A 12621-nucleotide genomic window follows, 5' to 3' on the forward strand; every position below is an offset into this window, starting at 1 on the left:
TTTGGTAGGCAGTAGTGAAAAAAAAAAAAAGGTATGCAATGTGAAGGGTTACAACTTCAATGACTACGACAAATGCGGTTAAACTATTGCATTTCTCTTTGTCATCGAAGTTGTAACCCTTCGCATTGCATGCTGTCATTATGAATACCGTATTTACTTGAATCTAGGCCGATACTTATACTTTTTTTAAAAAAGTTGTTTACGAAAGTCGGGGGTCGGCTTAGATTCGAGGATGCGGCTTTGCTGCCACCGCTAGCCACTCAATGCCATCTCACAACTATAAGCTTGCAGCTTGCAGGTCTGCAGGCACCATTTTGCTTGTCTGAACGTTCCGTGCTTGCTTGCATTGGTCGTCGCGTGACCTCAAGAAGCGGCCGTGTTTTCGCGGCACAATGGCACCTACCAAGTGGTGTCAGTACATCATGGCTTTTAAGTGGAAGGTGGTCTTGGAGGCCGAGAAAACTTCAAACCTTCAAGCACAGCGTAAATTTGGCGTCAATAAGAAGAACGCGCGTCGATGGCGGAAGCAGCGGAACGAACTTTTCAGCTGCGCTGCCAAGCCTTCACAGGACCCAGGAAAGGTCGCTGACTTTATCCGGCAGCAAAGAGAGGGTGGAATGCCTGTGACGACGGAGATGATACAGGTGAAGGCGAATGAGATTGCAAATGTACCAGGCATCGCACGGACCAAGGCCAGCAGGGGCCAGCAGGGGCTGGGTCACCAACTTTATTAAGCGGTTCGGGTTCAGCCTGCAACAGCGGATGTCTGTGTGCCAGAGGCTGCCCCTGACTTCGGGAGAAGCTGGTAGCATTCCAGCGCTTTGTCATCAAGAAGCGGGTGGAAAAGGAGTACCGACTGGGCCAGACCAGTACGCCGACCAGACACCGGTGTATTTCGACATGCCTGTGGCCTACACCGTGAATGACAAGGGCGCGAAAGAAGTGAAGGTCAAAACTGCAGGCTACGAGAAGGCGCGCCACAGTGATGTGTTGCACGGCCCATGGGCAAAAGCTACTGCCGTACATTATTTCTAAGAGGAAGACTCTTCCAGCCAAGGAAGTTTTCCCTAAGAACGTCGTCGTGCGAGCCTACGACAATGGTTGGATGAGTGGTGCCCTTGTCGAAGATTGGGTCAAGACTGTTTGGCAGCGACGTGCCGGTGCTCTGCTGTTTAAGGAGTCACTCCTGGTTCTAGACTCCTACCCTGGCCACTTGACAGATGGACTTGGACTTGGAGTGGACTTGGTTGCACCAGAAAGGATTGGATGCTAATCCCTCTGCTCTTCGTTATCCAGGTCGCTTTGTGCCCTACGGGGCATACTGCTGTGGCCGGTGGTCCAGCCTGTTTGCAAGTCAACACTACAACACCTGCACCGGACCAATGCGCCATGGACACAACAGAACTGCCACCACCTGACATCAGCCAAAGCATATTACGCAGACAGTGGCTGACTAACACAGTGACGTCAACGGAAGGCCCTCATCTCGACCGTATAAATACCAGGCGCACAGACGGATCATTTAGTGGACTTGGTTGTACCAGAAAGGATCAGATGCTAATCCCTCTGCTCTATGTCGCTGCCTCTGCTCTTCGTTATTCAGGTTGGTGTGCAATGCACTTCTTCCATTCAAGATGACTCCTTAACCTTGATGGTGCTGCTAAGTCCACATTTTCTTCTTGAAACTGTCAAAGATTGTGCTGATGTTATCAAATTGCTGTTACTAACCGCTGGCGATATAGAAATCAATCCGGGGCCAACATCAGACTCAGAATCTGAATCCAGTTCGACTAACGACCTACTGAGGAAGATTTTGAAACAGCAAAAGGAAACTACCAAATTTTTGAAAGAATTGACTTCAGACTTAAAAAGAGTTGAATCTGCGGTGGCCAATGTTCAAGAAAGGGTTACGTCTATTGAAAAAGAAATCTGTCGCCTGCAAACGTTTCAACAAAAATTGCGGTATGCGAGGAAGCCTGTAGCAGCTCGAACAACCAACTTCTTGAAGTGTCGGCTAAAGTAGACGACCTAGAAAATAGAAGCAGACGCAACAATCTTGTAATATACGGTCTTAGTGAAGAAGTAGACGAAGATTGGAAGGCACTGGAGGCCAGAGTTAAGAAAGAAGTATTCCAGAAAGTATTAGGCATAGAAGTAAAGTCTTTAGAAAGGATTCATAGAGCGGGAAAATACCAGAAAGAACGTCCCCGTCTGGTTATCCTTTGACTTTATGACTTTGCATAAAAAACCAGAATTTTGTCCTGCTGCAGCAACCTGAAAGGAACGAAAATGGCAATTTCGGAGGATTTTTCAAAAATAGTCCGCGATACCCGACAGAAACTTTGGCATTCTGCAGCACAAGAAAGGGCAGAAATTTATGACAAAATAAAAGTTGACGGAAAACTGTTCGTCTGGGATCCGCATCACAATCGAAGGGTTAGAATGGCAAAACCAGTTACGCCTGCGCAAAGGCAGTCGGAAATTCAAACCAAGCAATGACGGCACCGTACTCAAACCCTTCGAATTGTATCACTTAACGCAGGTAGCGTTTTAAACAAGCTAATACTAAACCTCGAAACACAATCTGCGCGCAAATTAACGGGGACAAGAACACATGAAGATGGCACAAGCGTATACCACTTGCCTGTGGCCAAGTATACATTGGCCAAACGGGACGGTGTTTGAATGTCAGGCTTAAAGAACATAACTATTCAAAGGAAAAACATGACCTCAGCCACTTATCTTCTCATTGCCGTGCATGCAGACCCGATTGTGTCCCTGTGTTTGAGCGCACAGCCATCCTTTTCTGACATAACAACCAGCAAACGCGAGAAATTGTAGAAGCCAGCCACATCATAAAAGCTGGTTCCGATTGCATCAGTCATCCCTCTATCGCCCTGCTTAATCGAGAAGTGCATTTAGATGCACATTGAGCGCTATTTCGGTGCCTCTTCTGGGCATGCGTGTTGGGGGTGTATGATCCATGTATGATGCAGTTATCTTTGCTGATTTTTCGCCATTCGTGCACCTCAAAGTTCATTTTGTGGTTTTGTTGTTACGGTTTTTTTTTTGTATTTTCGGCTGAGTGCGCCGAGAACTGTGACGCATTGGGGGCGTGGCGATTGGGCGCTTGGGCATTTAAAGCTTTGAATTGTGCAACAATAAACTAGTTGTGAGCTTGCGATTCATGTGTTCTTGTCCCCGTTAATTTGCGCGCAGTTTGTTTTTCGAGATGCATCATTACCAACTCTCAACCCTTTTATATACTAAACCACAATCCACATATTTTAGTTATTACGGAAAGTTGGTTGCACAAAGGCGTGCTTGATTCTGAAGTTGTTACCTCCTCCAGGGTTCGTACGGGCTTCAAAAACAAAAATTCAAGTGTTGTCAAGGACTTTCAACGACCAGAAAAGACATTTTCAAGGTCCCCACCTTATGTTTTATCTGGGATTATTTATAACTTTTTCAACAAAATGCAAAATTTTGATATTGTCTAATACCTAAGAATATTAATGCACATTTAGATAGGCCCTATGGGTTCATGAATGCTCCCCCAGCTTTATTTTTTTTTCATAGTTTATATTTAGAGATTTTTCTTTTTTGTTGGTGTTTTGCTAAGGCTGCTTGATTTCAAAACTTAGTTAATGTTGCCAGCATCTCCTGCTTTATCAGCAAGAGTATCGGTTGAAATTAACTCAGAGAGTGTTGCTGCAAGGCAGGATGAACTATGTACACGTCCACCATTTGAACGTAAAAGCAAACGCAGATGGAGCGTATGAGGCATAGCAAACATGCAATGAAAGGCCGTCCACAGACTAGATGGAACATTCAAGATAGAGAACAGAAGCCGGCTTTCACAGGATTGTATCGTGACATGAATTCTATTGAGGAGTGCTGTTCCCAATGTTGCCTCGTAATAATAAGAATCCACAACTTGTAATTTCACGCAATACACTGAAACTTGATTGTTCCAATGTTTCTTTACATTTGTAACACCTAAAATTCACGACGAGCACTTTAAATTCTTGTGAAAAGATTGGTTATCTCCAGAATAATCAAGGGTTTTCAAGGACGCTTAAAAAATTCCAGGACTTTACAGGCCTTGAAATTTATACTTCTAAATTCAAGGGTTTTCAAGGACCTGTGCGAACGTTGTCCTTATACAAATTAATCTGCAAAGACAGAACAACAAGAGGCGGCGGAGCAGCGATAGCTATAAAGAAGAATGTGAAATTTTCGCGTTTAGAGGATATTAGCAACCATGAAAGTGTGTGGTGCCAGATCAATTTCTATGGAAAAAGCATATTCTTGGGCGCAGTGTATCAACCGCCAAACTCTTCCCCTGAGTATTTAAAAATTATGCACGACTATATTGCACAACATACAAATTCGGGTTCGAAGATAATTTTGTGAGGAGATTTTAATTTGCCAGGAATCAACTGGCCTGAATCACCGAGAGGTAGCAAGTGCGGAATCATTGTTACTAACAGCGTTTACTTTCTCATTATCGCAACTAGTATCTAGTGCTACGCGTTTTGTAGGTTCCTGTTCGTCTGTGCTTGATCTCATGTTTGTAAGTAGTTCCCTTGAATACTGTGCGATAAGTGTTGAAGATGGGATTTCCGCCCACAAGATTACTTCTCTTTCGTGTCCTTTACACTAGTCCAAAAAACAAAGAAATCCAGAGCTACTTATTTCAGGGACTATTCACGTGCAGATGACGCTGCTATCTTCGCCCATTTAGAATCCTCATTTCTTGATTTCTATAAAATTAACAATGTGGACTAACTGTGGACATGCTTTACAGATATCGTGTGCGATTTTGAAGCTCATTACGTGCCTTTAAAAAGGAAACACATTGATCGAGATTATCCGTGGGTGACGCAGGAGATCATACATTTAAAAAGGAAGATTAAAAGGAGGCGCAAGGCTGGAACATCTGATCAACTACAAGGCCTTATCGCTACACTGAACAACAGAATTCGCAGCGCTAAGTCTCGATTCCATTCCAGCACACTCCCATCATTCATGCATTCTGAGCCCAAAAAGTTTTGGCGCTATTTGTCGAAGCAACATTCCGATATTTCTCAGCTCACATCGTGTAACAAAACTATCACACAACCAGACCAAATAGCCGATGAATTAAATTCACTCAGTTTTCACGCATGGGTCTTCTGGAGGATATTTACCATCATATCCTTTAATTAACCCTGCGCCAGATTTACATATTAATGAAGAAGGAGTTCAGTGCCTACTCCGCAACGTCGACACTAAGAAGTCCCCAGGCCCAGACAATATTTCAAACACCTTTCTTAATAAATATGCTGTCTGGGTAAGCCGATATTTACACAAAATTTACACCACTTCAATAGTTACGCAAACAATCCCTGATGACTGGCGCATGGCAAAGATTATTCCAATACATAAATCCAGTTCCAAACTAGAATCTAGTAATTACCGCCCGGTCTCTCTAATATCTTGCAGCACGTTCTGCAAGATATTAGAGCATATAATTTTTAAAGCCATTATAACGCATTTAGAAACTAACAACCTGCTCTACTATCGGCAACACGGCTTTCAATCTGGCTTATCAACAGTCACGCAGCTAGCCGAGATTACCAACGACATTGCGAATGCACTGAATGAAAGAGGACAAACAGACGCCGTTTTTCTAGATTTTGCAAAAGCATTTGATGTCATTCGCCACGCTGACCTAATAACAAAAATGCATGCCATTGGTATTGAAGATAACATCATTACATGGATAACATCATATCTACACAACCGCAAGCAGTTTGTTGCTGTGAACAGCCACACATCCAACAGCCTGAACGTCCTTTTGGGCGTACCACAAGGATCAGTCTTAGCACCGATTTTATTCCTTATCTACATCAACGACATTCATATGCCCAAACTTAAAATACGTCTGAATGTGAAAGTTTACTCAAATTCGATCTCTCTGCACTAGTGAACGAAATCTGTTCGTATAGACTGGCACAATTTGCACTGAACAGTCACATTAACACATATTTCCGAAAGCCTATTCAACACAACATCATTGTTATCCGTGATCACTGGTTTTCGTAACTGCGCACGAAGCATAGCTACAAACTCGGGCGATATATATAAAGGAAAACCGTATCTTTTTTTATTCAACGCGAGAGGGAGGGCTCGCACAGTGCTTAGTATTGAAAGAAAAACAGTTGCTTAAACTTCCAAATGAAATAAAATAACTTCGATCTGATCTTGTGAGATTTGATTTGAGGCCAGAAGGCAAGCTTGACAATACTGAGTGCCATCCTATGGGAAATTTCAGCGTCCTTTTTTTCTAGAAGACGACGAATGATCCAATTAAATCTCGTGATGGAAGCTGCGCACAGAACTTCAGAAAGTGGAATAATCTGGACTATTTGCGGTCTAGTGTAAGCTATGAGGCATGCCTTAGAGGGGAGGGGGGGCTACAGAATAATTTAAAACCCCAGGGATTCTTAAGCATTCAGAAATTTCCTGCCCACGGACACTTTTTGTGTAACTAAGAAGTTTTTCTCATTCTTTTTCTTAAACTACTTCAAGTTATACGCAAGTTGGTCCGCACAGTCTTAAAAAGCACAATCCTAAAAGCTCGTGCTCTAGTTTTCTTTTATTTCTTAATGCTGATCACACAGTATTCTTCTTCAAGATCTAACTGCGAATGTTCAACAATAAAAGCTTCCGAGACTACACACTTTGCTCGGTGAACTTCGGTTTTGGTTCGGTGGGAGAGGCGTGAGGAAGGGGTTTGGGTCAACGGACCTCTGGGGGGGGGGTTACAACCCCCAAAACCCCGCCCGTGGGTGCGCCACTGAGCATACCAAACGGCGGGGACTACAGTGTTCGGCTTAACCACAACTTCAAACACACACACACAAAAGAAGAAGAAGAAGAAGAAAGCTCACACCAGTGCATGAGACTTGAAGGTAGCGAAGCTGTACGCTACCTTCACGACCATTGCGAAGGCTTAAGCCCCTGGTTTCAGCCAATTTGTGTCTTCTTCACTGCCACAACAACCTTTACTCCATGATTGTTGGTACGGTCAAATTTCGATACAATGAACACCACATTAACGAACTTTTCAGATTAACGAAAATTTAAAAAATCCCACGGTGACTGCTTGTAGTTCTAATTACGCCTCTAAAGGGGCAGACAACCTATTTTTGTGTTGTCTAGCTCATATGAAGGCCAGCGTTTTACATACTGGGGTAACCGCAAGAACACGCAGAAATAGCTTTAGTTTTGCACTAAAATCTGTGAAGAAAGCCTGAAAGGTTGCTAAATGTGACCCTACGTTACGTGACCAAACAATTTTGTCGATTACCACACTTGATTAAAAACTGCATGAAGAAATAGAAAAGGTTGCACATTATTGTTTCAGCAGGGGACAAGTTTTTAATCGCACATGCAGTTAAAGGTATGCCGAAATGTGGCTGCCAGCATTCCTTTTGGTGGGACACGTATGGATGGTAGATTTGGAAATTCCCATTTCAAAAGTCTTCGGGCGCTGTCAGCGAAACCGTTTCAGATTAGGGTGTTCTAAAGGCCGACTGCATCCCAATTGACTTTAGGTGCCAGCCATAGGTGGGCAGGCTCACTCACGACTGCACTCGTGAGCCATCGTGTTGGACTGGCGAGTGTGAGTGCGAGCACTACGTGCAGTGAGCCCCGCGAGTGCGGGAGCAACTCGTGCCATTTGCGGGGCTTACCGCGGTGAGCGCCGAATAGCGTCGCATAGTGGCATTGCTTTTAGCTTCGAAATTATGCCGTCACTGAGCTCCTGCTACCCTAGAATTAATTCTCTGGTGGCGTGTTGATTTAGGAATATGATTTGGATGGCCTTCTGACGCCACAATCCACTAATACTGTCCGGCTTCATATGGAGGGTCTGCTGCACACACTCGCGTGTGAGGGGAGACGAGTGGTGAGGGCGACTGGTGAGCATGAGTGAGTGCGTTGAGGAAAAATATATTTTTCTGAGTGGGGCCCAGTTTTGCCGAGGTATGGTAACGCCAAACCCAGTGGGACATGACTGGTAGCCCTGTGAAATGCGTGGTTAATTAATTAGAAGCGTTTAGAATAGCTGCAATGAAACGGCCCAGCGTTTTTTCGCACGGCTAGCCAGGGCTGCAGCGAGGGCAGAGGGTTGCGCGCAGGCTTGCTCCGGCCAGCCAGCCGTGTGTGGCCGCTCGCTCGCCAGCTGGGCCGGCTCGAGCGCAGCCTGTAATGGCCGCGCTGTTCTCAATTTCGTTTTCAACATCTCCGGTTTGTGATGGTCATTTGCACGGCGGATACGCGCATTTCAGCTGTCAGTGTTTTTAGGCAGACTATACGAAGTTAACATTGTCAGGAGGATGGAATTTGGCCTTTAAGCTTTTCATTTGGGACAAAGAAAATATGCTCAACAAAAATTGGCTGCCTATCCAGTGGCGGTGCGTACGAGTAAATAGCGCCAGCGAGCGGCTCCTGCACATCGCGCGAGTGGCGCTTGCACTCACGAGGTGAAACCACTGGCGAGTGAGTGGGCCTAGGATTAATTAGAGCAAACTTGCCTCAATGCCTCCCAAACCAAGGCCAATCACTGTGACTGGCTTCTTTCTCCATACAGCCACTTTTCTTCCTGCACAAAACAAACGACGACCACTCACAGTGCAGCAGCTCGACAGTAGGCTCCGAGCGGTCGCACACCACTTCTGCCTTGAGGGCACACTCAGGGTTGGTCTGCCGCACTTGAGTGGAGCTCACGTAGTACAGGAAGTCCCTGCACACACACACACACAGCATGCCCACTGTTTCAAGCCTAGCCACTGCAGCCTGGACAGCAAAATGATCACAACTAACTCCGTGGGTGCTTCTCTAATCTTATCTCTCTCCCCCGCGCACCTGAGGCGTGGCACACACTTTGCTTCGACTTCAAAAGTCCGCAACGTGGCGTTTTTCGCACGCCTTACGTGTGAAAGCCATATCAGTGGTCAGGTGGCCTTGGCAGCAGCACCTGTCGCTGCTTTTGTCACCTATCAATGTCGCCATCCTTCCTCTCTGGCCACCCTGCACTGGCTGCACATACCATTGTACAATGTGAGCGGCCACAGCAGTCGCAGTACCCGTTGGCTATCAATGTTGACTTGACGCCTTCCTAGCAACATCGACAGTGGAGCAAAGCCTCTTTGTTCTTTCACTCGGGAAACGTACTGACAGTGAAAATTTTTTCCCACATGCAGCAAAGGAATTTCAATGCCCCTCTTATGCGTACGGATTGAGATCATGAACTCATGTTAAGGGAATTTGTCAAAGTTCCATCCAGGCCAGATAAGCGTGCCGGTATCACTTCGGCAGCACCAAAGGATGAACCCAAGTGTACGCAGTGGCTAACCACCCTCCGCACCATTGGCTTTTCTCCCGCACCTTCCCAGCATACGTGTCTTCTTTCTGAAATGGGCCGCTAGGATAACTCTGTAATTACGTCAAATATCATTTCCTCTTCAGTTTACAGGGTAGCTGTAAATAATGTGCAATTTTCGTCTGCCTCAATACATGGGCTTGTAGGGGAAGGAAACAGACAGCCTCATGTTTGCCCAGCAGAATAAAATCCAAGTTCCAACCAGGAAGTATGCTTAATTGCAATCTACGAACGTGTTTGTTTCTCCACTAGTACTGTGCCCATCTCTGCTGGTCACAGAGTGGAAGGGCTCTTCCTTTTTTTCCCCATTTTTTTTTCAACCGAGATGAGGTATGTGCTGCACCATTTGCAATTTCTCGCCATTGCAGGAAAAACCTTGCGGATGAACTGGCATATTTGCTATGGACACAACCATTCTGAGTTTCCCTTCAGCCAGTTATGCGGAGGCTTGTAAAACTGGTCTTCAGTGATCTGAGTCTAATTTATTTCCATTTTGTCGTCCTAGGGCCAATTTCAATATCACTTCTTTCAATATGTGCACATTAGATTGAGGGCTAAAGAGCACTGATTGATTATAGGGTTTAATGCACCGATGCTACACAGGCGATGAGGCGCGCCGTAGTGGAGGGCTCCGATTAATTTTGATTACCTGGGGATCTTTCACGCACGCCAATATCTCAAACACACCGGCATTTTATGGTCAAAGCCCCTTAGGGGCTCGGGCTGTTGGCATCTCATGTCATCATTGATGTGACGGTACCAAAGCACTGGGACAGTTTACGTGTCGCGCTAGTCATGTTAGGGCGCTCATTTACGCCTCACGCTTGAACACATGTACTAAAAACACAGCGGGACATCGTTTTCAAACACATCGCGCTAGAACACTTTGATCCCCCACTGGTTTTATCTTCGTGGGCAAAAACGGCAAGGAGCCAAGAATACACTCAAGCACTGCATGCTTCGCCTCTATCCAGGTTTCACGTTAGTAGATATGGCCCGGGATTTTTTTGCTCTTCGCCTCCGTCAGAAACACGGCCGCCGCGGCCGGAAATCGAACCCGCGTCCTTGGGCTACAAAGCATTCACCAGAAAGTTGGCTTTGTCGCAACACACCTTGTCGACGCAAGCAGTTTTCTTTATATCCTTGCCTATAATAGCTCCGCTGTAATCACTTTAATGTTCGACCAGCACATCACTTTGTAGGCAGCAAAGCTGACCCCCCCCCCCCCCCCCCCCCCAAAAAAAAAAAAAAAAGCGGCCGCAAGCTACGTCTTTTGTTGCACCAGTAAAAGCAGACCCGCGGCGAATATCGAAAGAACGTCACGGGGAAGCGATGAATGATAATGAAGTAACGACAGGCATGCACAAAGCGCGCAAGGGCGAACGCAAGGTTCTTGATCCTCGACCCGGTGGTCTGCAACGGCAGATGGCGCAGCAATGCAGATTTGCCAAGAGTTCCTCTATATAGAGGAACTCTAGATTTTCCTAGAGCCACTGGATCTTTAGTGGCTCTAGATTTGCCTAAGGCCCTTAGATTTGCGCCGCCCCGCCACACACTCCACACATCCTGCAAACTTTTGCGGCCACCAGTGCACATGCACCACTCTTCAATATTAGCCTCGCAGAAACTCACTCCCTTCACAAATAATGAAACGGATAGAGCGCTCATGCACCCGCCCTGATGCCTGGTCAATCTCTGGTTGGCAAACTCGGCCTTGCTTAATTCGTACACATCATTTGCTACACCTAGCCAAGACTGAATTTTGCTACCGAACTTCATCAGTGCAGCGCAAAGGCTGGTAAAGACTGCTGGTACGTTGGTGTTACCGCACTTCCTCACCCCACCAATCACGACAGCGCAGTGTTCACCGTGACAACCCCCCACCCCCTAGCACGCTTTATATGCTAGGACGTTCCAGCACTTGGAGTAATGGTCACGCAGCGCTTGAGTGCTTGTACTGCATGTGGAAGGAGGCAACCGTCTCGCTTAACGAACGTAGCGTTGTTCTCCGCCGTTTCCGAGTCGCGCACCCACCTTATTGGAGTGGCATTACTGTGGAAAGGGTCGAACTTGACTGTGACGCGCTTGAAATGCTCAAGGTGCAGCGCTTTCACTGCTTGACCGGTGGCCTGGCGAAGGGCTTGCACAGTGGCCGACATGCCTAGCCGGGAGACACATACGATTCAGAAGAGACGCGAAAAAAAACAAAACAAAAAAAACTACGTTATCGCTTCCACGTCCTACTCACGCACAGCCCTTGGCTGCTGTGGCTAACGAAACTGAATCGCAAGTCGGGACCGCACGGGTGGACGAAAGCGGGACTGGCGGGACGCTCTGTCCGGCCAACGCGGCCAACAACAATCGAGGTCGTGACGTCACAACCAAGAGTCACGTGATAAGGTCATTTTCGTCACTTCCTGGACCGTGATATGGGTCTAGAATATACTAGTGTGCTGAGGGCGGGCGCGGAGGAGGCCCCGACCGTGATGACTGGCGGCGGCGCCCGCTTGGCGCGCTGCTGTGCGAGAGGGTGCATCTGCGCGCTGTCCGCGCAGCGTTCCGCGCTCTCCCCAAGCGCTGCGAAGCTTCAAGTTAGCCGAGTAGCGCGAAGCGGGCGTTTACTTTTTCCGTGTATTTGGAGCGTTCGTTACAAAACGCCATGCTATATAAGAACTACGCGAGTGCGTTTAGAATGCACGCATTTTGTTAAACCCAATGTAGATAAATGTGTGGCGTAAACTTCGCCGTCTCCTCCCGCCCTCAAAAAACTTAACTTGTCAGTAACCACCCAACCGATTTTTTATTTACTTTGCTTCTGAGAGCAGAAATATCACAGGAAGTTTGAAACCGCTTACCACATGGCCTGCATTCTGCCAGAGATGAAGTGAAAACAAAATAGTAATGACAAGCATGTCAAGCAAATAACCGGACACTAAAGCAACGTTTGAGATTCAGAAGTGCCTTAATTGCTGCGCTGCGCTGATTATTCTGGGCTGGTGACGTTAGTTTGCGACCCTCTCTCAATCAAAGGAGATAAGATTACATGTGCGGCAATATCAGAGGTGACATTTAAAGCGACACGTTCGATTTGTTTAAAATGAACATGGATATTTGTAAATGTCTCCAAAGGACGGTCGTTGCCGAAGAAATAATTAACAACCTACAATTCACCTATTACGGCATTAAAT

The 12621-nt window shown here is 46.4% G+C and overlaps 1 protein-coding gene across 3 annotated transcripts in view; it reads right to left on the minus strand.

The window, feature by feature from the left end:
- The window catches only part of Mrpl53 (mitochondrial ribosomal protein L53), a 31248-nt gene extending 19421 nt beyond the window's left edge, over nt 1–11827 (minus strand). The window contains exons 1-3 of one of the 3 annotated variants that reach the window (XM_077705185.1): nt 11682–11827; nt 11468–11594; nt 8682–8794 (exon numbers count right to left, since the gene is read on the minus strand). In XM_077705185.1, the coding sequence (XP_077561311.1) occupies nt 8682–8794; nt 11468–11592 (238 nt within the window). In that variant the 5' untranslated portion in view covers nt 11593–11594; nt 11682–11827. Of the gene's footprint in view, nt 1–8585; nt 8795–11467 lie in introns of all 3 variants that reach the window. The other 2 variants (XM_077705184.1, XM_077705186.1) reach the window with 2 other exon arrangements.
- Between the last annotated feature and the right edge of the window lie 794 nt (nt 11828–12621).

This window comes from Haemaphysalis longicornis, unplaced genomic scaffold (genome assembly GCF_048455015.1).
Source record: "Haemaphysalis longicornis isolate Haplotype H1 unplaced genomic scaffold, Haemaphysalis longicornis Haplotype H1 scaffold_3, whole genome shotgun sequence".
NCBI lineage: Eukaryota > Metazoa > Arthropoda > Arachnida > Ixodida > Ixodidae > Haemaphysalis > Haemaphysalis longicornis.